At 38.8% G+C, this 27,338-nt stretch overlaps 1 protein-coding gene across 5 annotated transcripts in view; it reads right to left on the reverse strand.

Annotated features, from left to right (window-relative positions):
* Positions 1-27,338, reverse strand: part of BTBD10 (BTB domain containing 10) — a 32,901-nt gene that overhangs the window by 2,088 nt on the left and 3,475 nt on the right. The window contains exons 2-8 of one of the 5 annotated variants that reach the window (XM_062620184.1): positions 23,147-23,305; positions 7,451-7,644; positions 6,507-6,792; positions 4,120-4,222; positions 3,297-3,417; positions 2,001-2,198; positions 492-602 (exon numbers count right to left, since the gene is read on the reverse strand). In XM_062620184.1, coding sequence (XP_062476168.1) covers positions 492-602; positions 2,001-2,198; positions 3,297-3,417; positions 4,120-4,222; positions 6,507-6,792; positions 7,451-7,644; positions 23,147-23,247 — 1,114 coding nt within the window. In that variant the 5' untranslated portion in view covers positions 23,248-23,305. Of the gene's footprint in view, positions 1-491; positions 603-2,000; positions 2,199-3,296; positions 3,418-4,119; positions 4,223-6,506; positions 6,793-7,450; positions 7,645-13,363; positions 13,519-23,146; positions 23,306-27,338 lie in introns of those variants that run through there. The other 4 variants (XM_062620185.1, XM_062620187.1, XM_062620183.1 and 1 more) reach the window with 4 other exon arrangements.

The following is a 27,338-nucleotide window of genomic DNA, read 5'->3' on the forward strand; positions in this document are numbered from 1 at the left end:
AAGATGTTCATTTCAGATTAGTATTTCTGTGCACTCCAATGGTCCATTTGATAGTTTCACATTTCCTGAAAGAAAATATTTACTTAACACACATTTCCAGCCCTGGAAAGGCACTAGATTAACAACAGAATACACAGAGCTGTAAAAATGCATCACTACTTCAAATAAAGGAGAAGAGATTTTGCATGAAAACTAGAGGGCAAATGGCACAAGCTGCAAGCTGTAAGAAAGCAGTTAAGTCTCTGCAAATAGCCTAGCAGCTAGGAACATCTTGTAGACCTGCCTGTAATCTTGTAGACAAGCTTGTAATCAGGTTTTCTATAGCTGGACCGGTTGTTACAGGTACCACTCCCCTCTGGACATTTTATCACCTAAATACAATATCGAGGACAACACTAGCCCTTATTGTTTTCAACTGCAGAGACAATCAAATTGGAGGTGCTGCAGACCTCCTTCTCTAAAGAGCTGTGTGCAAGCAACGCCCCTCTTACCTTCAATGCCCAGTCGGATCTTCTTGAGCCCCCTTTCCTTCAGAACCGATTTAGCCACATCTCTATTTTCAATATATTTGAAAAATCTATACAACTTCGTGCTGTAAATAACTAAAAATACATTTTAATGAGGAAAAAAAATGTATTCAAAGATTAAACATGTAGTTTTAAAACCACAAAGGTTTATCTTTTTCACTGTTCTGCTTTACTCTCATATTTCTATTTCAGAATAAGGAGAAAGACTTAAGAACTTGAGAAAAATGGCTGAGCACACTGTGAAATGGGTCAGTTGCACAAGTCTTTCCCTCTATCAATTTAGTCTAGACTTAGGTTGGGGTTGGGATTTTTTTGAGGAGTGGGTTTGGGGATTTTGATGTTAGATTTAGGAATGTAATAGAACAATTCACAGGGCAAACCACAGTGAGAGTATTACCAATCCCACCTCCACAAAAAAAAAAATTTCTTATTTTTCTTTTTTTTTTTCCTGGAATTCCTGCAGACATTAAGAAAAAACCTTTCCATTCTGCTTGCCATTATGTAAGAGATCTACAAATCACTTTCAGAAAACCCAGACCTGTGAAGCAGAACAAGAGGGACACCTTTAACATTTAAATTATAGCACCTTAAAAGAAGGGACTGAAAAGTATAAATGTAAGAGGTGTCTAACTAACTATGGGTAGGATCAATTATGTGCTTATGTCTTTGAGACATAAAGGTCCTAGAAACCTGAGCTGATTACGTTACTACATTGGAACAGCCACATTTGATCGATATTCGCATGCATCCTCCTTTCTTTAGAAAGAGCTGCAGGTTCGTACCCTCCAAAAACGTAAGGGTTGTTTTTTTTTCAATTAGTGTTTAAAAAACAAACCCAAAAGCCAAACCCATGCACACACACACAAATAAAACCACAATACAACACAAAAAAACCACCACCAAAATATCCCAAACCCACCCAACAAGAAAAACTGTAATATTTTGAAGAGACTTCTAGGAAGATTTGGTATGGCTGGAGTATAAGCAGTATCTCAAGCTCCCACATGCCCCCAGAAAACGCTGAATTTCAAGTTTTCACACTGAAGGAACATTTTCAGCTACAAGGACAGTGTTGATGCAAGGCAGGGCACTCCTTTCACAGGTACTTTAACTGATTTATGTACCAAAATATTAACAGTTAACAGACATCTCCCCTCAAAACACCCTTCTAGTTGCTCTCCAATGGTAAACATGACTCCTACCCATTTTTCTCATGAAGTTCTGTATAACAATATCTCCTTCCCCCTCACTGACAGACAAAACCTTAATAATAAATATTAACACACAGGATATGCCTCTGAAGCAGAATGTTCAGCAGAACTATCTAAACTAAGAGGATTTTTTTTTTTGTGAGTCATTAGGATGTTGTAAAGACTTTGATAACAGCACTTATGTACAAAACAGTTAAATCAGCACATTTACTGCTACCTCTACCACAGCATGGCTTGGGGGAAACAATGAAAACAAACTTACTTTGTGAATACTCCTCTCCCATTTGTGGGGGATACTCTTCATCCCAGTCAACAACATCATCATCTGTCAGCACAACAATGTGGCACTCCCTCTCACCACTTTGGGCACTGGCTACCATTAATGGGAGAATCATTTCTTCTAGATAAAACTCAAATTGTTTGCGAGCACCATCATTTGACAACTCATGCATGAGAGCACCTGGAATGACATTTTAAGCATAGGCACATTTGAAAGCTTGGTAAAAAAACTGAAGGCAGGAATAAGAAAGCAGTTGTGTTTATTTAGCAGGATTCACTGCAGACTGCTGTAAAGACACTTAGACTATTAGTTTGTATAAGATCAGAACTTTTTCCAAATGTTTACCAGAAGTTCAAACTAATAGAGCTGTCCCACAGATACTAACATAACGTTGGGCAGTCAGAGGAGTGACTTCAAGGAGAGCTCTTTTGTGTTTTACTACTGCTAAACATTTGTCGATTGTGTAAGACTCCTCCCAGGCTTCCCCAAAGAAACACGATTTAAGCCAGTTGCTGATACAGTAGAGCATGCAACCCACTTTTCGTAAGTGGTAGCTTAAAAACAAAGCCTCTCAAAATCCTCACAGCATGAGCTGCTAAATCCTTCTGCTCAGGACAAAGTACATGGAGTGCATGACTCTGCAGGCAGCACGCCGAGAGCCTGCAGCACTGCAGTGATGGCACAGGTGCCCCACACGGATCTCATAGCTGGAATGCCACAGCTTGACCCTGGGCTCTGTGCTCTGCAAACATGAGCTCATACCAATCAGAGGCAGGCCAGGTCATTTAAACACTGGCCAAAGCTCTGGCTGTGCTCAGGGCAGGAACAAGCTGAAGAGACACTACACGCTGGGAACCATGGTGAACCATACACCATCAACAAAGCTCTGCTGCTTCTGCTGGCAACACAACTCACTTAAACTGTGAGCTGAATAAATTATCCTGTCATCTGCAAAAAAAGATACTACTTAATGTTTCTGTATCTGCACTGCAAATGCATCAGCAGAGTTTAAGCATCCCACAGAGCTGACCACAGCAGAAAAATACCTGAATATCAGATCCTGAAATATCAGAAACATTATTTTTCAAAAAGAGTACGCCCACTGTCTCTATGGCTTAATTGTATAAGAGAGAAAAAAGGATGGATTTTGCTCATGTAGCATCAGCCATGTTCCTTACCTCAATAAATGATACCATTTGGAATTAACACCCCTACCCCTGCATATTTGCTTAAGTTAGTTTATATAATTCAAATTATTTTAATAAATTCTGTACTTACTGAGATCTCTGCATTTAATAGTACTATACTCAAAAGAAATACAGAGATAGTCACATGCTTCTCTCAATTCGGGAATAGATATCCCATCAGGACAGCGTATCACTCCAGTCTTGTAGTAATCCTACAGTAATGAAGCAAACAAAGCACACTTCAAAATTCACAGACAAACATTTTGTCATTTCATTTACAATGCTTTCTACATAAGCAAACCCCATAAAATGTAAAGGAGCAACATATGTTAAACTTGGTGAGTTACACTGTCCTCAAATGTATCAATTTTCTGAGCTGCTTTCAAGAGCAATGAGCTCTGGTTAAAATTGTTATTTAAGTGACAGCTACTAATACTGATCATTTTGGTGCACGTATACTGTCTTTTAGCTATAATTCACACAGCTGTTGCTATTCTGATTCTACTGACAAAGCACTACAGCAGCTCTACTTCTTTGTGTAGACATGGCACATTTTCTTTTAAGACTGAAGTTTGCCTTTTTCCTGCTACCTGCAGTAAATTAATTTCCAGTACTCATTTCATCTAATTTCAGCATCAAAAGGGCTGAATACATCTGAACTAGATGCACAAGATAAATTTATGGTAGGCAGTAGTTTTATGGCTCATTTCCTGCATGCCTTCTCTCTCCCTGGCTTTCATATGCACATATCCAGAAAAACCAGGGGTGTTTTTGTATCAAACATCATTTCTCCTCTAGACAATACAGAAGAACAGTATTCCATCCACAAAGTCCAGATATACAAGTACTCCTAAATCAAGAGGTTTACCTCTTGATACTCCTAGTTCTTGTCCTAAAGACTACCGAAAACTCACCAAAATAGCACGAAACACAGTGGAACCAATTCCTTCAGCAACCTCATACTCTCCTTTTTCATTAGGACGTGTAAAGTTATGTTCTCTGCCTGATCCAAACATCCTGCTCAAGAATAAAAGTAATGTGGTTAGATTTCCTTACTATTATTTTCTCTTGTCTTATTCTGGAAAGTAAAGTCTGAAAAATTGTACTGAAATGGCAAGGAAAACCCAGTCTATTCTAGCTCATACGCTCAGTTTGGTTTACGTTTAGCAAGACTTCTAGAAAATAGCAAGATAATGTAACTCAGGAAACTAGTTTTATTCTTCAACCTTAACTTGCTAATATCTTTTAATCAAAACAAAAGTTAGACCAGGCCATTTCTTGCCAGTGCCAAAGGTGGGGGAAACCCAAAACAAATCATTTTTGGCATTTGTAGAGTAATGTAGCAGGAAAAAGTGTTTTCCTGTTGTTGAACTGTCATTATTTAAAGACATTCAAGCTAATTTAGGAAACAGAATCTAGGTTAAGGTCCATGCAACTTGCTTCAATTTCATTTATAAGATTCATTTAATTCAAAAACTAAAATAACATTCTGAAAGAAGATACCCATACTTACTGGTAGCATGCGTTTCTCCCTGCTAGGACAAAAATGAAGTTACACTAAGAGGAAAACTACAAGTATTTTCCAAAAATTTCCCAAACTTTTTAAAACACCTCTGACTCAGAATTACACCATATGTTTACAAAAAGTATTGCCACCTATTCTTGGTTTTATTTACAAATACAGCCCAATGGCAAAGCTTTGCTTTCACACACAAAACCCAGAGAAACACGAGCTGGCGTACTGCACCTATTTATAATGGACAAAGTAACTTTTTTCACCAAATGATTTGATGTGTTTTCTGACCACTCTTCACGACAAGAAGTAATATTTAGGAAAAAACAGTCTATATATAGGCCTAAGGCAAATAATACATCCTTATTATAGTTACTTTTACCTGCCAGAATATACTAGCTAAGTTGCTCCTCTTTAGTGTCCTGTGAACTGACATTGGGAGAAAGTGGGTTTATAAATAACTAGCCTTTTAGAACTGTATTTCTGTAACTTTATTAACCTACTTTTGAATTAGCAGAAGATAAAATAAGCTTGTTCCTTGAACCAATCCCACAGGGAGAATAACTCAGCATTGCACACACACACACACACACACACACACACAAACACAAAAATCTAGTGCATTAGGCAGCGCCATTTACTCTGAGGCTGGGCATGGAAAAGAAAACTATTTTGCCATGTAACTTCACACTGATACCCTCCCAGTTAGGTAGCCTGACCATTTACATGTATCTGTGTACTATACATATATAAATGCCTTCACATCACTGATTTAATTCTACTGATTATTACTTCTATTTATTTCCCTTTACAGTTTACACAGAGAAACATTTTTTGCTTTCTCTATAACTCTTCCCTGACTTTTCACAAAATAGGGAACCAAGGTACTATTTATCCCACACAGTGGTGATTGAAACAAAGCAGAAATTGTTTAATCATATTTGCTACCTGTACCTTGGCAAATAGCTTTATATATGTGTATTTTAATTATTATATTGTCATGGACTGAGAAGCAGCTACATTTTAGTGAAAAAGCCAAATCCAAAGTGACACAGACATAAAACTTCATTTCTTCCTTGCCACAAGTTTGCAAGCAGTGCTCTCTACATTTGGACAATGCAAAACCAGCCAGTATTTGAGCAAGTAAATCAAGGCATCTCTTCCCACCAAGTAAACATGTTAAATATGCTGCTCATCGTAGTTTCTACAGAACACATTACATATTGCGGACTTTCATTCAACTACCGACCATTTTGAGTGTTAGGTATCTTTGTCGAAGATGTTCTGATCTGTTATACTGTTTGACATTTCCCTGTCCAAAAACATGTCAGAAGATAAATGTACTAAGCTGGAGTGTTGTCAGGGTAGGCACATTAAGCAAAATAAATTTCCTTCAATGTTCTCCTCCTTGCTATTTTGAAATAAACTATATATACTCACTACTTTGTTTTATAAAGGAACTAGCTTGAAAAACAAGGGATGGAATGAGGCAGACAATACAAAAGCAATGCCCAGCAAGGCAGAAGGAAATTAGTACATCATGAAATGTTAATTTACTTATGAACTCTTTTGTCTGTTGGTAATAGACATCTATTGGTAATCTGCCAAATACAGAGAACTAATAACCTGATTTTTACTTCAACACCTTTGCAAACTGGTAACATTAGGCGTTCGCAGCTCAGCTGTAGCAATGACTTCAACAGCTATTTAAACAGTGTTCTTATCTACAAAGCATTTATGGCTCTTTTTTACAGTTAGAGATCAAAGGTTAAAAAAAAAGATACAAACCTGCCCAACATTGTATTAGGTTGTGCAGTAAAGATAGAAGGATCTACAACAAATCTGGTGTTATCCACTATGAGCGTTACCCGTTCAGAAGTTCTTAGATTCCGAGCTCCCTCTTTTCCATTTTCATACACAAACACCATTTCCCCACCAGTCTTGCAGCTCCCATCTGAACTCGACTGGCTACTGTTTCTGCTGCTGTTCCCCATACTAATAACAGAACCATTAGGGGAAGTCTTCTGAGGACGAGGGCTGCTTGGCTGAGATGAACTGTGATCCTTTTCTCGATCTTAAGTGTGAATGACGTGGGAAGGAGAAAAAAAACAGGAAATAAAATTATAGATCCATATAAGCTTTATACACATTATATCTTTCTAGGCACAAAATGTGGCAACTTGGTAAGTACAAGTTCTGTCAATTACATCTATCCTAGTTAAAGAAACCTTCAGAGATAACTGTCCATATATGAGAACCTGAAGTTTCTACCATTCAGACAAAGCCACCTCACCTCCCCAAAGTCTTTGTCAGAAAAAAAATAGCATTCTAGCACTGAAAAAGCAACTCGACATTATACAGAAGCTATGCATTGCAGTTGGTGTTAGTTCAAACAAACAAACCAACTTTTGTCACAAAAAAAAAGTGAAGTGCTTCCTATATTTCCAGTCACCTAAACCCTACCAAGTAAAGAGGAAGTGTTTAGTCAATTATCTTCTTAAAAAAATTAGACTGCTCTTGTGACTTGAACCAAAACCATCATGCAGGAATACATACTGCAGATGAAGAAAAAGTTATGACCTATCAAAGAGGGGTAGTCCAGCCCAGGGCACACGTAAAAAAAATCTCTGTATTGTGTCATCAACAAATAACGTTTTTCATTCTATTCTTTTAACAAAAGATTTGTCAAGTTTAAGAATTTTAATACAGAAATTCTATAGATCTGAACACACCAGAATGATATTGTCTTGTTGGTGAAGTAACATTCCTGATGCATGGAGTGAGCTGCGATTCTGCTCTTTCATGGGATGAGTCACGAGATCTGTCACTTGATCTGCGTCTGTCCCTTGATCTCTCATGTCCGCCACTTGCACCATGGAGGCTCATTTTTGTGTAGTCTATTCCTTTAGCAATACGAGATGAGGTGCTGAAAACATAGAGGAGTGTTCAGCATTTAAAAATTTTAGAAACATTATACATAAAAATTTTAAAGACATTCACACTCCATGTACATGCTTTGAGATCAATATTATCCACCACCATTTTCTCTGCTGTACTTTTGTTTATATTTACAAACATGAACAATGATTTGGAACATTAAGTAGCAAGAATTATCTGTTATAGCTGTGTGATCTACAGAGACGCTGCCTGATCTGCTGAGCCTGCACAGCTAAGCATTTTATTTTGATTCTGTTAAATTAAAGGATCTAATTAAACCATGAAATTAAAAGTTAGGGGTCCATTTTTCTAATGAAACTCCTTTTGGAAAACCCTTCTCAGAGGACAGGCTTTTAGTACTGATTTGCCTTATTTTGCAACTTGACCTTTACAGAGGTGGCCAGCCTTAAACCAGTTGATACATCAAGACACAACAACTAAGGGTTTATTTCTGCACATTGTCTTTTACATTTCAGTTACTCTTAGGAGGAGCAATAGTAAAGCACCACAAGTTAGAGTGCAAGCATATGAACTACATTACTAAAGTCAAGACCTATAGCACTCAAGTAACAAGTAGGACACTTGTTCTGAACTAGCAAATCTTAATATAATAGTTTCAGATACTTTTTTTTAGACCGTTACATTACATTGCTTAAATCAAGCTACTGATTACATTTTGCAATTAATTATTAAACCCATCAATGTAACCAGGCAGATCCAGTGCTCTCAAACTATGTAAAAATTAAATATCAACTTGTAATAGTTATTGTTTAATTTTCCAAAAAATAAACTTATAACTTTTATTTTTATTCTTTAAACCAAAAATTTTTGATTCAGGACAGCACAGGAATATCTGTGTCCTTGAACCCCCACTGGAATGGCTAAATCAGTTCCTTTGCTATTTGTCTTTCAATGGTGCGCATGACAACACTCCTTACCTATGGGTTTAACTGAAGAACTTTCCAAAAGCCTCAGGCACTGGATAACTGAGACAGACGCCTGCACAGCTACAAGGTCTGACAGACAAAGAGGGGACAGAATTTCCCACAGGAGCCTCAATGGCCTACTTGCTTGCAGCTTGCAAATCCCACAGTTTATACCAAGAGACCTTAAATATGACTGCTAGGTATGCTTTAGGATTTGAGAATACAAAGAAGTAAGAGTAACGACCTAAGAAAAACACAACAAATTTTTAAAACCTGTACAAACAAGTTGAGCAGAATGTCTTTTTTTTTTGAGTTGCTTAGAAGTAATGAAAAAAATAAATAGCAACTATTCAGAAAAGTGAACACCATGTATATATGGCAGGTTGCAGCTTCAGGTTTGTGGAACCGATGAGAAGAGGAGCTTAAATCAGAACAAAAAGGCTATGATATATCTTATGCAGTTTACATTGGCACAAAATAAGTATTAGCACAATGCAAAGAGTAGGAAATACACCTCTTAGCTAAGGAAAAAACACTTCCCCCCACCCTATTTGAATGAGGGAAGGACAGTATCCTATAAAGCAGAAGTATGGTGCAGAGACAACCTACTGCAATACTGTTTCCTGCCAAGCTTAAAATATACTGCAATAAGACATGCATCTTTAGGATGTGAAGTCAGCCAAAGTTCCATGGAATAAGGTATAAGAACTGCAAGCCTTGCTAATGGCTGGAAATGCTCAGATTCAGAGTCCAAGAATAAAGATGATCCAACTACTTTCATCAAAAGGAAATAGAATTTTCCTCAGGCCTTACAATGCAGTTGTGAATGTGTTGAGATATACGGCATTTCAGCATGACTCACATGTCTCCTTACTTGTTTTACTTCTCTATTAGAGAAAGGTAAATTCTGTATTATCAAAGTGAAATATGCAAAGTTAGCAAGAGTGAGACCTGCATAACTCCCTTTCAAGAACATCAACTTATAGGAAAACCCTTTCACCTTTTCTTATATATACATATATATGCATAAAAATCATAACTGTTTTTATAGGTACAAAATATGCCCACAAATTATCAGAAATGTAAAAAGGAAATGTGGATTACAACCTGTAATTAAAATCTAACTTGAAGACAATGTCTGACCCTGTTTATACATTATGATATTCATTACTACTGTAGCTAAACTTCCTAAGAAATGGTCAAACTTAAAGAAAAAAAAAATAAAACCCCCTCTGTATCCCATCTGTGCATTTATATTTGTCATTATGGTATAACCAACTATCCTACAGAGAGTAGGTGGGTGAGTGTGGATATGTGTGGAGTACTCACAGCAGTCCTGTGACAAAGTATGCATCTCAGTAAATCCTAATAAAACCCCATGTGATGTGGCCTTTGTTAAAGCAGCACTTTGATCCCAGCCTGATAATACTTCTAGCCATGCTGATAGAACCAGAGTTTTGCAGGTGCCACATTCTGTAGTATCAAAATGCATGACTCACTATTTCTCAATAGCTAAAGCACTCTAGTTGCTTTAAATAAGGGAAACACACTAGAAAACGAAAGTGAACTTTTGTAAGGATATGCAGGCTGATCATGCATTTTGCAGAGCAGACATGAATTACCTCTTATCAGAGAAGGCAATTAAAACGTAATTCTTCATCCAAAAAAATTCTGAAGACACCTTACCCTCTAAACAGTGATTCAGAGTTCACACTGAAGTAGGGCAAATACTAGTTAATAATATCTTTACAGGAGTTGAGAAAAACAGGTGCTACAGGAAGTAACACTGACTCAGCTGGCATCATACTTCCTCCTTAATCATGTCTTAATAAAGGACTAAACATTCCTGGCACAACTCTTTCACCTATACTTTCCCAGTATCAGAACTGGGGTTACTTTTGCCTTGGTATGTACAGTCAACACACCAGGGAGGACAGGGGCAGCGTGCCTCCCCTCCCACTGCCAGCCATGTCTGTCCCTTTGGAGCACCAACACAAGAACCATCAATTCAGCACATCGTGCTATGACAGAGGCTGAGGTTGCCAGCTGGAGGACGACGACAGGATCCCGACATATTAAATCAATCGTTTCTGAAGCAGAGATATCAGTAAATAATTTCAAGGACTTGTTCAGATTGCAGCTGGCCACACCATTCATTTGCTTGCTTTTTGGACTTTCTTCCCTTTAATATACAGATAAATGCTAAATGTGAGACTGGCACATTATCTCTTAGCCAGAAGATTAAAGATGAAAGCAAAAATGGCAAAGATTTCTGAGAATTCGAGCAGTTTGGCTTGAGACAGCACCATCTGAATCATAAATCTTCACTCATCTTAATAACAGTAATCTAAAATGTCAATCTTAAATCTTATCACTGTTGAGTCACAGTGTGCAAAAAAACCCCACAAACAAAACCAACAAAAACCCACCAAAAAACACAACTTCCCTTGAGCTGCTGGATATATACCTGACAAAATCGGAAGTTCCATTTGTTCAACAGCACATGTACTCAGATAAATGACTCCACTGAAATACAATTTGGCTCTATAACAAACAAGACAACTAAAATTAGTTTAAATCTGAACAAAGAGAAGATAAAGAGGTAGAACCTAGCTGTCAGAAAAGACAGTCACTGGCTCTACCCTGCAATACTTGACTAGCAGAACACTGAGCTACTCTTACCAGTTAGGCTGAAAGAACTACATCTGTGGCCAGTACATATGAAAGACAACCAGTGGCTTACATTCTCCTGTACAGAGGCTTTAGAAGAAGTCACAAGTGTTAAAAAAAAAAAAAACAAAAACAAAAAAAAAAAAAAAAAAAAAACCAAAACCAACAAACAAAACCATGCAAACAAAACCCCGACAAAAAACCCCACCAGAACTACCAAATATTTTTGCTTTTTTTAGCTAGAACTTATTAATAGTATTTTTTCCCCTCTAACAAAGCCACTGGGGACAAGCTGCTGTTTCTGCAGGGAAATACAAAAACAAAAGAACAACCTTCACTCCACAGCAGCAATGTGTGAAACTACAAACCTGTCCCCAGTGATGCAGACAAGCCAAACTGGCGTTCACTAGGGAGTTCCACCATTGTGTCGACGCATCCACCTACCTACACCAATGGAAAGGTGACTGACAAAAGCAGAGCTGCCCCATTTCCAGAGACAGGCAAACCGTTAGAGGATACTGTGGTTCCCAGAAGCATTATACAGACCAGATAAAATACCAGTACTTCTCAAACAGCAGAGAACTGCTGATAATGAAAAGTGCCCGGAAGTCACTGGTCTCCTGCGGCACCTGGCTCCCATACTATATTCATCGGTAATTTTAGCCTACAACAGTCAATGGTGCTCTGCACAGTGCATTACCTCAAGCCTCCAAGAAAGTCATTATAGTTTCAGATCTCTATCTCACTCTGAAAAGTATCTGCAATGTCAACTTTCAATTAATTTCCCAGCCGATGACTGCCAGCTGCACACTGTGCTGTGGAAGTCATGGGCACTGACTGGGGCACAACATGCAAAATTTTCTCCTGCATGCTTAATAACACATTGCATTTAATTTAAAACTCTAAAAAACAAACTCAACATTTTAAACCTACAGCCTCATTTCCTTATTCACTAAAGCTGGAAAAAAGCCCATATGTGCAGACCATCTAGTACCCAAAAGTTTATAAAGAAAAGGTAAGAGTCTTGCTTTACCAATTACTTTCCTTCAGAAGGGAAAGGAAAAAAAACAAAAGCCAAAACACAACCCTATGAATACTGGTATATTTAGATAATCTTCATAAATTCAATATGCAGTTTTTCCTGGCTCCAATTAGGACGCTAGCACTGCACCCATTCAAGAACTTTAAGCCAATGATAGAATTTATTTCCCCCCCTCAGTCAGGGATCAAGAAAGCTCTGCCTTTTAAAGAAAATGCCTCTTCCCTTTACAAAGAAGCTGTCTCACAAAGAAAACCAAATAAGCTCAAGGCTTTATTAAAGCAAACCTATTTAATATAATGTAAAGGAGGAAAAAGAGTACCATTCAAAATGGCACACTTGTCATACTGGTATGCTTCCTATTTCTGCAATTAGGGAAGAGCTGTTCCTAAAAAAATGTAAATGCTCTTCAATTTAAATGATGCTTTGGAGTCATTTGTGGAAGGAGAGCTTCAGTTTGTCTTTATACATAACAACATACTGCTCTGAATAGATTACTAATGATTAAAATAATTAATTCTACTGCCAAAACAATTAGCATGTATTCCAATACAAAAATTTCTTGTGCATCCTACTGAATACTGCCAATAAACATCCTGGTTTTATAAAACTAGCTCGTTTACACAGAATTATGGTGCTAAACCAATATACTTATTACCTCCCAAAGTCACCCTAAAACCTGATCTAAATTAAAAGAAATCGGGGTGGAATACTAAGGTTTTTAACTCTTTTTTCTCTCTTTATCTTCCAAAACTTCTCCTCTTAAAATATAAACTTACATCAAAATCCTTTCCTAGGATGGTTCACATAATCAACACTTTGTAGAATAGGGATATAGAGCTTTATCTATACACTAAGTTACAGATAAAATGCTGTAAGGCTTTAGAAGAAATCTGTTCTACTCAAATTGCTAGGACTTACACAATGACAACGCTTATGTCCCTCTTCCTCCCCCTGAAGTCTGTTCTTTGTCAGCAGACATTTCAATTGACCAGTGCACACAAAGGACAGTACTTTTTCTCATTCTTCTCCTGAATAATGCCCACAGATTAATCCTGTTAACAGATACGCACCTTCCTCTTGTATCTATCAGGGAGGAAACATAAAAGCATGGAAATAATTTTGAAATCAGAGCACAAAGGAATTCTGTTCCTTCCAAAAAGGCAGCTTTGAAAGCCAGATCAGCATCCTTTGGCATTACTTAAGTGCAGCATATTTGATATTTCCATCATTTCTTCAGTAGTTCACTGCACCATCAGCGAGCCTTACTTTTTCCTCCATCATCTTCCCCTCAAGGATAAGAGATTGTAGCTATACGGTCCATTAAGTGTTCAAAGACGCAAACCCCCTCTAGATATTAATTCAATTCCTCACAGTCACTGATTCAGCCATGCGTAGTGCAATACTGACGTCTGACCTCGCAGCCTCCTGTGAGCTGAATTCATACTTGCCGTTTCCCCATCTCTAAGCAGCCATTGGGTACCACAATTGACAGGCAGGGTGGGGAGCGTGCGAGAGCAGAGCTGCTCGCTACCGTGCCAAGTACCATCTGCGAAGCTATTTCTAGTCCTCCTGCCAGCTTGTCAGGTTTTAGCACACAAACACCACATCTGAAAAGGTTATTGCTAACTTTCTCTTGTCACATCTCTCGTTTGTGTTAATGATTATCCAAGACACACAAATCCATGCAAGTTTCAGAGGACAGTTAATTTGTTCCTGTAAAGTCTGCCTGGGTTACTATTTAAAATTAATTCACCTTGCACAAAGTTCATAAGGAGGTACAACAATAGCCTTTCAAGAACAAGGCAGCACAGCCTCCATTTTTTTTTTTTATCTACAGGCATCCCTTTTCCAGCAAGTCTAAGCCAGGAAGAAAAAACCCTACTATGCGTTGTGACAATAAATATCAGAAATCAGTTCACCAAGTCCTGATGTAGTACATCTTCACATCAATAGATCATCAAAAGCTTGTCAAGTCAAGCCCATGGAGCACAATGCATGTGTCAGAATGAAATTTTCTAAAGGTTTTTTTTTTTTCTTTGGGGGAGGATAAGTAAGCATCATGCTACAGCTTTTTTAAAATTATTCTTTTTAGAATGTCTGTAGGCTGTTTTAAGGAGCCACTGTACACTGGAGAAATAGCTTAAAAGCAACTCTTACAATAAATAAAAATCAAGATGTCATAAGTGGTAGAGTGGAGGAAATTAAGATATGATGAAATCTGAAGGAATAAGAGGGATTGTTCAGCAAAAGACTGCTGTTGTAAAGAGGAAGTTAGTGAGAGATGTGATTAAAAAGACAGGAGAGCAGTGGCATTCTAAATCGAAGTCAGCTCTTCAGATGTGGAAAGAAAATTTCTGCTCACACAATTTCAACTGCCTGAGCCGATGTATTTTCTCCTATTTTTAGGGTCTTGTGAGGGTTCACACAACCACCCACCCCCATGCCCTTGGACAAAATAACCACTCCAGTCTTGTAAGCCTTTTATTCCCTTCAAAACATGCTATGGAAGACATGGCTATGATAAGCTATATATAGAAAGCATTCTGCTGGAAAAGCCTTTCTCAAGCTTTTTTTTTTTTCTTTTTTTGCCTCCAATAGAACAATCCCCCAGCAACAAGAAAGTGGAAGTGCACCTAGTTTTTTTCAGCACTGGTTCCCTATATGTGATCTTTTCTCCATAGCAGAATAAGAACGTCTTGTTCTCCTTTACTCCTATTTCAAGTACAAATAACATGCCATGGGTGGATTAGCTCTCTATTCCTATAAAACTACCCTCAGGCCAGGACATGCATCCATCAAAATCTTGTAGAACCACAGTCCAGCAGCCATGCTTAACTTGGGCTTCATCTCCAGTAAGAAAGCCCTCAGAAAGAATTCTCCGATTTATTTGGGGACTGCTACAGATCTTTCGTCAGCTCAACACAGCAACTCTGTGAACACCTGCCTGCTCCAAAATCTTAAATATTCACATAATTCTGGTCTTCAGTGGGTGCGCTGAACCATGAGTAATCCATTTCTTAGTAAATCAGTTCCACCTCAGGAAAGAAACGAAAACAACAACAACAACAACAACAACAAAAAATCCCATGAGCATTCAGTTGCCCAAATGATCTTTCAAGCAGCAAGGAATTAACCTCTAGATAGGTATACATTCACACCTTACGACCTTTGTCAAGCTACCCAAATACATGTCCCTCCATAAAAGAATACTGGTTGCCTTTATTTATATACAAATTCCTATTCCATTTTCAAAATGGGATGTTAAGTAAAAATTCAAGAAACTTGGAGGCATATTATCCTCCTTCAAACTAGAAAATACTTCCGATCTATTAAAAACCAGCTTCAGAAGTTCTAATTCAAAAGGTGCAAACACCTGATGAACCTGTACCTAGCCATTAGAGTTTCTACTCTCAGAGCAGAAATGAGCATACAGCAATTCAGAAGAAAGTTGGCCGTAAAAATTCTACAGCGTAATATTCCTGAGCATAATTAATTTCACCTCTAAAATGCTTTGTGCCTTAAAGTCAGGGTCTGATCAAGTTTTGCATGATGCCCAAGTCCACCACAAATAATATCCAATGATATTTGGAAAAGGTCATTTGTGTGCTGAGAGGTTCAAGGGGATTTAGTGTGCTTTTGCACAGAAAGTCACTGAGTTTTCTTTCTCAAAGTGTTCACAAGCTGCCATTTCAGAAATAAAGGATGTCAAAAAGGAAGGTGGGGAAGGGGGGAACAAAAACTACACCACAAAATACACAACTGTTTAAGACTACTTGCTATACCACAGATACCTTATAAGAGATTGGTGGACTGATGCTTTTGAAAGACATCACTGAGTGCAGCCCATTTTTCTAGATTCCAAGAAATTTCAATTCCAATTCTACTTCCCAGCCCATCTCAGTTTCTTCTGAGGGCTTTACATCCTGGTGCCAATAAAATCTAGATGAAGAGATCTTGATCTGCCAATACCAGATTGCAATTAAGAGCAGGCATGTTTACAGTTAACTTAAAGCAGACGATGCACAGTAATTCACAGACTACAACTTGAACTCATGGTAAAAGTAGGCCTGATTGTTTTCACATTGTACATTGTGTAGGCCTGCCCCATGCTATAAAGTGTTCAACTGCAGAAATCCAACTTATGTGAAGAGAAATAATACCCATCCTGCAGTGGAGAACAGATTATACAGTCTGATATCATTCCAGAGATAAGGACCCATCCAGGGATGCTTCGCGTATATACAAAATGCTGAGGCAAGTGGCACTTTCATTCACAACCCATGAATCATAGAATACTTAGGGCTGGAAAGGACCTGAAAATCATCTAGTTCCAACCCCCCTGCCATGAATGCATCCTCTCAGCATGCTAAAATATTAGGAAAAAAAAAACAAAAAACAACAAAAAAAAAAAAAAAAAAAAACAACAACAAAAAACTCAGCATTCAGAATCTCCACAATAACTTGTCATCTATGGAAAACTTTTCAAAGAGGAAGATTTTCCAAGATTCAAGAGGCTCAAGAGTCATGACAAGAGAATCAAAGTACAGCCATGTTTTCTTCATTAACGCACTAGGGCAGGCAGGACTTTGAATCTAACACTACATAAACAGAATGAACAAACAAGAAACTATCAAATGGAACTAAAACAGAAGCAGATTTGGAAAATTAAATCCAGGACAAATCTTCAGGAAGACCAAAATTTAAGCCACAGATTTTTCAGCACAACTCCAGTGAAAACACAAGTACACCAGAATTAGAATTAAAGTCTCCCCCAAAATGACAAAAACTATAGCACTAAAGAGAAATTCCATGTGGGAAGCCAACAACCAATGAAAGATTAAAGAGAAAATACAAGCCAGCAATACTTAATAATGAAAATACAAATTCAGAGACCATTTATTTGAACCTTAGTCACTGTTTAGTCAACATATGGTTCCTGAAATTCTTCTTCCATCTTATTTGGGTGAGTCAAAGCATCTCAAAGATTTTTTGAAATAGCTTGGACAAACAAAACCCTTTGTATTGTTATCTACAGTCAGCTTTAATACCATATAATTCCGTTCTGCCAAGGTCTTTACTTTTATATCAGGGATCATTTGTGTTATATTTTCTATCCTTATTTTCTGAATCTCTCCTTTTCGAGTTTTTCAGTACACTGCCCATCTCAGAACACATAAGAAAAACGAGGAGAGAAAACAATGGCACAACTTGCCAGAGGTTTAACAAAATTGGACACTCACCAAACTAAATAAATAGATAAAATGCTAACCTGTGTAACTGTTTAATACATACACCCCTTACAGTTTTGCTACATATCCTTTGCCTCAACCAGCCAGGACAGTGAAGGGAGCAAAGTCCTGTGGCTTTCCTTGCTGCCACATAAGCCTTAAACACAGAAGGATGGCTCACAGACTTAGATTATGTTTTCAATGAGTCTAGAAAATTATCTAAGCTATTTTAGGAATGTTAAGGCTGGAGGATTAAACACATCAAAGCACCAAGAAGTGACAAGCTAAGCAGCTCTCTTAAATATTACTCTCTTGTTGAGATTTATAATAAAGTTCTCATTTCACCATTACACTTCTCAAACCTGAGTATTTTCTTCCTTATGATAACAAGGCATATTTTGAATGTGTAAGACTAATAGGACTGTAGCACCCAAACCTGTTAACAGAAGAGCTCTGCTCAAGTTCTATCATGAAAAAAAACTTACGTCTCCAAAAGCATTTTGCCCACCTCACACTGAATTTTTCACACAGATTTTCACTTGTCTGAAGAAAAAGTGTCAAGTCAGAAATAGTAGTAATATGTCTATACTCAGCCACCCAAAATCCAATTATTTTAGTTAGGCTTTTGAATAGAGCATACTAGTTTCCAATAATTGGATTCTCTGAAGTAACCAAGTATCTCAAAGGAGCAAAGTAACAAATTATTTCTCCTTAATTTATTGCTATTCTATTATGACCTCAAACCATTAGTTGGAGTCTCATTTGCAACTATTACTAAAAACAGGTCTACATAATTTGAAAAAAAAAATTGTCAGAATTGAGCTTGAATACTGTATCCTACCATGCCCATTAAAAACTTCCATAAAACACTGGCTTTTCAGCATTTCATTGGAAACACAAATTGTGTTTCTCCAGAAAGCCATCCAACTTAACTGCAATTATTTTAGAGGCACAGATTTCATATCTTCTGATGTGCAAACCTTGAATTCAGACCCTGTATACAAAGTGATCAACAGTAGCGTTCCAAAAGGTATAGGCCACAAACCTAGAAGTACCTCCTATCTGCATCAAATAATCTTTTCAGAAAGCTGCACAGCTTTTTCTTTAAACATTTCCCTCAAACAGATGATCCACAACAGACCACACATGGCAAGACATGTGCACTGTTTCTCTGGATTGGATTTAGCTTCAGCTTCCAACTACTATACTTTATTACAAATTTGCCTATTGACTCATCATCATAATGCTGTTTCTGCAATGTTCTTCAGATAATCAAGATGTCATTATTTAACCTTTGAGTTTTTCCTGCCTCAAAACATATTTAGTAACCTCTGAATACACCAAGTTAGGCGGCAGCGTTAATCTGCTGGAGGGTACGAAGGCTCTACAGAAGGATCTGGACAGGCTGAAATCAGTGGGCTGTGGCCAACAGTATGAGGTTCTATAAGGTTCAACAAGGCTCAGTGCCAAGTCCTGCACTTGCTCCACAACAACCCCTTGCAATGCTACAGGCTTAGGGAAGAGCGGCTGGAAAGCTGCTTGGCGGAAAAGGCCCTAGGGGTGCTGACTGATGGCTGCTGAACATGACCCAGCTTGTGCCCAGGCAGCCAAGGCAGTCAACAGCATCCTGGCTTGCATGAGAAATAGTGTGGCCAGCAGGACCAGGGAAGTGATCATTGCCATGTACTCAGCAACTGGTGAGGCTGCACCTCGAGTCATGTGTTTGGTTGTGGGCGCCTCACTACAAGAGAGATATTGAGGTGCTGGAGTAGGTCAAGAGAAGGACAACAAACCTGGTGAAGGGTCTGGAGCACAGGTCTGCTGAGGGAACTGGGGTTGCTTCGTCTGGAGACGAGAAGTCTCAGGGGGACCTTACCACTCTCTACAACTACCAAAAGGAAGACAGATTGAGGAAGTGGCTGGTCTCTTCTCCCAGGTAACAAGTGGTAGGACAAGAGGTAACAGCCACAAGCTGCATCAGGGGAGGTTTAGAGTGGATAAAAATTTCTTCACCAAAAGGCTATTTAGGCACTGGAACAGGTTTCCTAGGGAAGTGGTGGAATCAACCAGCAGGGCAAAGGCAGTGAACCTGCCACTCTGCTCTCATGATACCACACCTAGAGTACTGCATGCAGTTCGGGTGTCCTCAACATGAGGATATGGAACTGTTGGAACAGGTCCAAGGGCCACAAGAACTATATAAAGGGGCTGGTGCACATCCCATACAAAGAGAGGCTGAGGAAGTTGGGGCTGTTCAGCCTGGAGAAGGCTGCATGGAGACCTCATAGCAGCTTTCCAATACCCGAGGAGGACCTAGAAGGATGCTGGAGAGGGACTCTCCATCAGGGACTGTAGTGATAGAACAAAGGGAAATGGGTTTAAACTTAAATGGGGGAAGTTCAGGTTAGATAGTAAGAAGAAGCTCTTTACTGTGAGAGTCATAAGGCACTGGAACAGGTTGACTAAAGTAGTAAATGCTCCATCCCTGGCAGTGTTCAAGGCCAGGCTGGATGGAGTCTTGGGTGATACGGTCTAGTGTGAGGCATCCCTGCCTATGGCAGGGGGTTGGAACCAGATGATCTTAAGGTTCTTTCCAACTCAAACCATTCTACGATTCTTCCGCATGACATCCTTGTCTCTAAACTGGAGAGAGATCAATTTGATAGGTGGACCACTCGGTGGATAAAGAACTGGCTGGATGGCCACATGCAAAGAGTTGTAGTCAACAGCTCAAGGTCCAGCTGGAGACCAGTAACAAGCTGTGGCCCTCAGGGATCAGTGCTGGAACCAGTCTTGTTCAACATCTTCGTTGCTGACATGGACAGTGGGCTTGAGTGCGCCCTCAGCAAGTTTGCCGATGACACCAAGCTGTGTGGTTCAGTTGATAACGCTGGAGGGAAGGAATGCCATCCAGAGGGACCTCGACACACTTGTGAGGTGGGCTGATGCCAACCTTATGAAGTTTAACCACGCCAAGTGCAAGGTCCTGCACCTGGGTAGGAGCAATCCCAGGCACAGCTACAGGTTGGACAGAGAAGAGATGCAGAGCAGCCCGGCGGAGAAGGACTTGGGGGTGTTGGTTGATGAGAAAACGAACATGAGCCGGCTTCAGTGTGCGCCTGCAGCCCAGAAAGCCACCCGTATCCTGGCCTGCATCAAAAGGAGCGTGACCAGCAGGTCGAAGGAGGTGATCCTGCCCCTCTATTCTGCTCTCATGAGATCTCACTTGGAGTACTGTGTACACTTCTGGTGTCCTCAACATAAAAAGAACACGGAACTGTTGGAACAAGCCCAGAGGAGGGCCACGAGGATGATCAGGGGACTGGAGCATCTCCCATATTAAGACAGGCTGAGAAAGTTGGGGCTGTTCAGCCTGGAGAAGGCTGCGTGGAGACCTCATAGCAGCCTTCCAGTATCTGAAGGGGCCTATAGGGATGCTGGAGAGGGACTCTTCATTAGGGACTGTAGTGATAGGACAAGGGGTAATGGGTTAAAACTTAAACAGGGGAAGTTTAGACCGGATATAAGGAGGAAGTTCTTTACTATAAGGGTGGTGAGGCACTGGAATGGGTTGCCCAGGGAAGTTGTGAATGCCCCATCTATGGCAGTGTTCAAGGCCAGGTTGGACGAAGCCTTGGGTGACATGGTTTAGTGTGAGGTGTCCCTGCCTATTGCAGGGGTGCTGGAACTAGATGATCTTAAGGTCCTTTCCAACCCTAACTATTCTATGATTCTATGAATCCTGGAAGCATTGGTAGGTCCCTGGAAGCACTCGAAAAAATGTGTAGATGAGGCCCTTTGTAGTCTTGGGGTAATGACGGTCTTAAAGGTCTTTTCCAACCTAGCTCATTCTCTATGCCTTCAGAATCCCCTCTAATCAAAATTTTCCTTCAACTGCTGATACCAGACTTTCAATAACTCCACCAAGCCTCCAACAGCCGCATTAACCCTTTTGACCATATGATGTTACTGGAGACTTAAGTTCAACTGACTACTCATTGAGACAGTGTCCTCTATAGTGCCAATACTATCAATGACTGAGAGTTGTAGTAGTCTACAAAACAAAAAAAAAAAAAAAACCAAAAAAACCACCACACAAACAAAAAACCCACACAAACAAATAAAAGGTCTACATTCTTTGCTCCTAAATGTTTAACATTGTACTTAGTCATATGAAGACTGCAGGGCTATTTGCAACCACTTTACTGAGATCACATGCTATTAATAAGCTCTTTTTTATTATTTAACACTCCCCATCATAAGTTATCCCATCAATACCAGTTTTACGTTTTATTCCAGATCACCAGTCATGGGAAGTAACATGGGATCAGAGATGACCTACATGAACTGGACTCAGCAACGAATCACCCATTTACAAATCACAGAGACCTGAGCGAGAACAGTCCTCAACTCACATACAATGCCCTATTTTATCTATATTGTTCATTTACTGATACTGTGCCAGATTTGGATCATAAGTAAGAAGAACACAACCACTTACCAGACGCCAACACCTTAATAAAAACATCAGCTGTACAAAGCTATATTCCATAAGCCTATACTGACCAGTAGCATCGGCCATCCTCTTCAGTTCTGTGTTAACTGCTCCATTATTCATACCCCAGACAGGCCTATAATTAAGTGGGCTTCCCTGTAAGCCTTTTAATTACTGGTGCATTCTTTTTTCCTGTCCTCTTGGATGCCTCACAGTTATCCAATATTTAATGACAGGAAAATAACCCACAATATTAATTGTCAGTAGAATACTTTGGGCAACACTTAAGTCCAGTTTATCTGAATCTATGCAATAAAAATGCAAATTAAGTTGCTGTTACTGAATGTGCTCCTTAGATCTTTTTCTAGCATCTTATGAGTAGGAAATCTTGAATCACTAACAATTTTAGGTTATATTTAGCCTTCTAAAAGGGCAAAGTACTTGGAAGATACACGCTTATTTGGATGCATATATACATATATATGTATATTTTTCCAGCATCATGCTTCTTCACATACATTTGCTAGGTGATTCACTGCTTTGCTTAATTCATTTTAGAACACTATGTGCTGGAAAAACACTAATTAGCTTCATAATGTCTTCAAATCAAGAAGCATTTAAAAAGACTCTTACAGCGAGGGATGCAGGCAAAAGCAAGATCTGACACACAGCTTTACAAAGAAAGTGCTATAGAGCGTGACACTTACATGCAAGCACCTACTGGTTATCATCATGAACAAGGTGCACATACTTTAAATATGCTACTTAACAGAGAGCACCAAGTGATGAACAAAGTAACTCCTAGTAAGCACCTCCAAAAAAAAGTAAGTAGAAATCACATATGTAGTCACTCAACTGGTGACTTGATACGCACACAAGGTATTGTTTTGATTTTGTTGGGTTTTTTGAAAAAACAAAATCCCATCCACAGCAAAGCAAACCTAAACACAGATTATGGAAGCTGACACATCATTTAGGTTAGAAAGTATCTCTTAAAGGAATTAAGCAGCATTCCTCTTAAGAAGAACTGCAAAATTTATGACAGGACTTGCCACAACCAGATACAGTAGCCTTTAGAATGGACTTTTAATGTAGTTTTTGAGATGCAATAGATTGTACATAGCACCTACCTTGAATGTTTACAAAGTTTACGAGGTCTATTATGCAATTTCCGATCCCAATTCTCTGGATCACTGGAGTTACTGTCATAAGGATGAGGCCGTCCTGCCATTCCACTGCTAGCTTCCTCACACTACTGCTCTGAAAAGCACACATGCAGCACTCACAACCTACATTAAGAGAGCAGTGTTTACCTTTAAATAATGCCACACAGAAAAAGAAAATAATTAGACATGCAGAATTTAGTGCTGTTAGGTTTTGTTTTAATAAAGATTATAGAAAACAGGATACACTGAAGCACAACTTCTAAATAGCATGACAATAATATATACATTTTGCCACTACCTGCACTAAAAGATTATTTTTAAGAAATACAGTTCTATAAATGATGGCAGAAAAATTCAGTTTTGCCACAATTAATTTCACTGTGTCCAAACAGAAAAGGCACTGGTTATGAAACACAAGACAAACATATAATTTTTCTTTCATATGTATAAAGGTAGTTCAAAGAAAGATCCCAACTGTAGAACAAACACCAACAGTTTTACAATCTGAATGGCTGATCAAGAGGAAAACAGAATTAACAGTTAAGATACCTGAATCCTTACTTCAAAATGGAACTGACAGCAATCCTTAGGCACACCCAATGTAGTCCAGTTTTACTGACTTTTGCAGAAAAGTAACAAAAAAAGTAATAGAAAAACAGACATTATGAGCCTACCCTTCCTTGACTGGGATCCATTATTAAATTCAACTCCCACTAAAATTCACTCATGATTGTCAATAAAGAAAGCCAAATTTTAAATAACTGGTGTTCAAGTCATAGGAATAAGCGACACTTGCGTCAAGAGAGTTGTATAGTTCAGAATGACCTTCTTACAAAAACAAATGACCTGGTTATGAAAACAAATGACCTGGTAACAAAAATGAGCAAGTAGCTACAAGTGAACAATTGATGATTGCACAGCATCTGGAAAAAAATACCAAATTACATGTATGCCTGCTATGTTTCTCTGCAATTTTAAGCTAAATAATTTAGAAACACTGTATCACCACTCCAGCTTTATTATACTTTTATTACAGTCAATAAAATTTGTCCTTTTTGGAAATCAGTCCCAAAGGAATTTAGACTTCTCTGAAACAGGTAGCTTCTCAAATAAAATGTCCTTCTAGTCATGGAACATAGAAAAGCTCTTCTGACAAATTTAGATTCTCTTAGCTAAGAACAAGCTTCTTAAAAACATTAGTTGCATGCAAGTTTCTTCCTCATGTTCAGATCTAACAATGAAAACAGCTTTTACACCAAGTATACAATCTCCATAGGGTTCGGTTTTTTTCCTGTTATGGTTTCTATAATTAAGCACACTTTGATTGGAAGATTTGTATGGTCAGACGTCCATACAGTGTCAGGAAAGGAAAAAACATTTTATGTAAAATTACAGGAAATACCCAACTTCTCTTGGAGGGAAAAAAATAAAAAAGTCCCCATAAGAGTTTCATTGTGTATTACCTGGAAGTTCAGGTTATCAAAGCACAGTCAATGGGTGACAATACTACACAAACATAGAAAGTTATAGGATTTCCACACATTAATCAGGTGTGTTTAGATGCTTAACAAGGAAAACCTACAACCTATTTCAGAACAGAAAAAGCATTATTAAGGAGACACAGGGAAGAAAGACTGGTTTATAAATCCAGTTGCAAGTTACCTCAGCAGCATCCATACATAACTTAAGTGCAATATGACATACTATTTCCATACACAAACAATACAAATATGAAGACACTTTCTGTCCTGAATTGAAACAAATGGTGTTCATTAAATTGAATCACTTGAGCAAGATATATACGAGTTTTACTGCTTGTGGCAACAGCACAGTTTAGAGCAAAGAGCAAAGACCAGCAGTCCCCCAGCGGAAACCAGAGCTCCCATTCATTCTGAAACCATTTCCAGCTACTGACCACTGCAGGTCCTGCTTAAACTTGGGCTGAAGCACACCACAGTGATGGGCTCATTTAGCACCACATATTCCTTTTCAAGCTCTTGTTTCCACAAATTTGCTTTTTTTTTAAAGCCACCTGATACAGGTGGCCTCATCAGAAAAAGGTGCCTCATCAGAAACAGGTTGTCAGCCAGCACCTAGTTCTTACTCATTTCATTGAATTACTCTAAGACATCCGTATCTGAATTTAGCTTTCACACTGGAAACACATGTAAAAGGTTTTTTTACAAGAACTGCAGCTGAAAGGACAATTTAAAGCCACTTTCTTAAGCGTCTCACACTTTCTGCCTTCTCCTCATCTTTCATTTAACTAAAGTGACAGATTCAGCAGGAGGGTATCATACACACTTCAAATAAAAAGATTGCTTTAAGTAGATCAGTTCCTCAATCTGTTCGGATCAGTTCCTCAATCTGCTTTGCTATGCAGCCACATGCTTAGGCCATTACAAACAATAGATGACACAGAAGGACAGAAACAAACAAATGGAACTGCTAGTCATGAACAGCAGCATTCCCTTTTCCCAGCTTGAAGCACACAAGGAACCTCAGCACTGACACTGATGAAGTACCAGTGGCACACTGGTAAACAAGAAACAGCCTTTCCTCCACCCTCCATTCAGCAGAATCTTAAGAAAAAATACTTCTCTAAGAAATAATTTGCCATAATTCAGACGACTTTTTTTCCCCCTTAAGTTCCCTTAAGTTTTAACAAACCTGTAAATTATAAATAAATATTTTCTGATTATTTTCTCTCTTGAAAAAATGAAAATTTTCAGTTAGTAAATGCCGTATAAATTCCTCAAAGTAAGTACTTCTCCTGATTAATTTTTAAACACTGCTGCAAATCTGTTTTCTTCTGCAATAGAAAAGAATTTGTTTCAACTGTGGTTCAAATTATTCCCCCCCCCCCCCGATCACAGAATCATAGAATAGTTAGGGTTGGACAGGACCTTAGAATCATCTAGTTCCAAGTCCCCTACCATGGGCAGGGACACCTCACACTTAAACCACCTCACCCAAGGCTCTGGCCAACCTGGCCTTGATCACCACCAGGGATGGAGCATTCACAACTTCCCTGGGCAACCCATTCCAGTGCCTTACCACCCTCATAGTAAAGGACTTCTTCCTTATATCTAACCTAAACTTCCCCTGTTTAAGTGTTAACCCATTACCCCTTGGTCTTATCACTACAGTCCCTAATGAAGAGTCCCTCCCCTGCATCCTTAATAGGCCCCCTTCAGATACTGGAAGGCTGCTATGAGGTCTCCATGCAGCCTTCTCTTCTCCAGGCTGAACAGCCCCAACTTTCTCAGCCTGCCGATTCAAACTGATTCACACTGTGGGCAGTAAAAAAAGCTTTTTGCAGAATATTCTGGCCTTGCGCATAAAGCAGAAAATCTGCAAAAAGTACATGCCCCCCATGAAATCAAGGAACTCCATCTGAAACATTACTAAAGGCAGAAAGGCACTGGGAGCACATGAAATAAAGAATCAAATCCAAACAGCCTTTGTAGATCACAAACCACTGTCATACTGGCCAAACTAATTGCCATTCTAATTTAATTAGCTACTAAGCAATTCTCCAGGTGTAAAGAATGATTTCTCACTCCACTGCAGAAAGGTAATATTCCAAAGAGATATCACAAGGAATAATTGGGTAAAATAGGAAACCAGGAAGCAGACTTAAATTTTCAAGGCTTTTAAGACAGACAGCTAGGACACTTCAGATTTGCTAATATCAAGTCGAATCTGGAATCATACTAATTTATCAAAGTTGTAGACTACTCAAATACAAGGGAATTGTAAAGATAGACACTCAGTGGGTTTGGGAAGCTAACAGCTGATGTGGTAGAGCCACTCCAGGCATTGCAAAATACAGCCATTAATGCGTTTACACTACTACTTGAAGAGCACATGAAAGGATGTAACAGACACTAACTTGTGATAGCCACAGATTATGTTAACTAACACTTAAAGTATATTCAGTTCTTTGTCATGACAAAACACAATGCACAAAAGATGCACAGCAGATTAAGCAATGCTTAGACAACACCAGATGCGGGACAGAAATGGATATATATTTTTGTGAGATGCAGGACTTGCACTCAAGGTATGCAGGTGAGGGGGGAAAAAAAAAATAATGAAAATGATCTTTGGAAATCTGTCAGGAAAGAAGTGAAGCTAATCTCAATGTCAGTAC

This window comes from Pezoporus occidentalis, unplaced genomic scaffold (genome assembly GCF_034315485.1).
Source record: "Pezoporus occidentalis ecotype Australia unplaced genomic scaffold, CSIRO_AGI_Poc_V1 ctg22, whole genome shotgun sequence".
In the NCBI taxonomy this organism is placed as follows: Eukaryota; Metazoa; Chordata; class Aves; order Psittaciformes; family Psittacidae; genus Pezoporus; species Pezoporus occidentalis.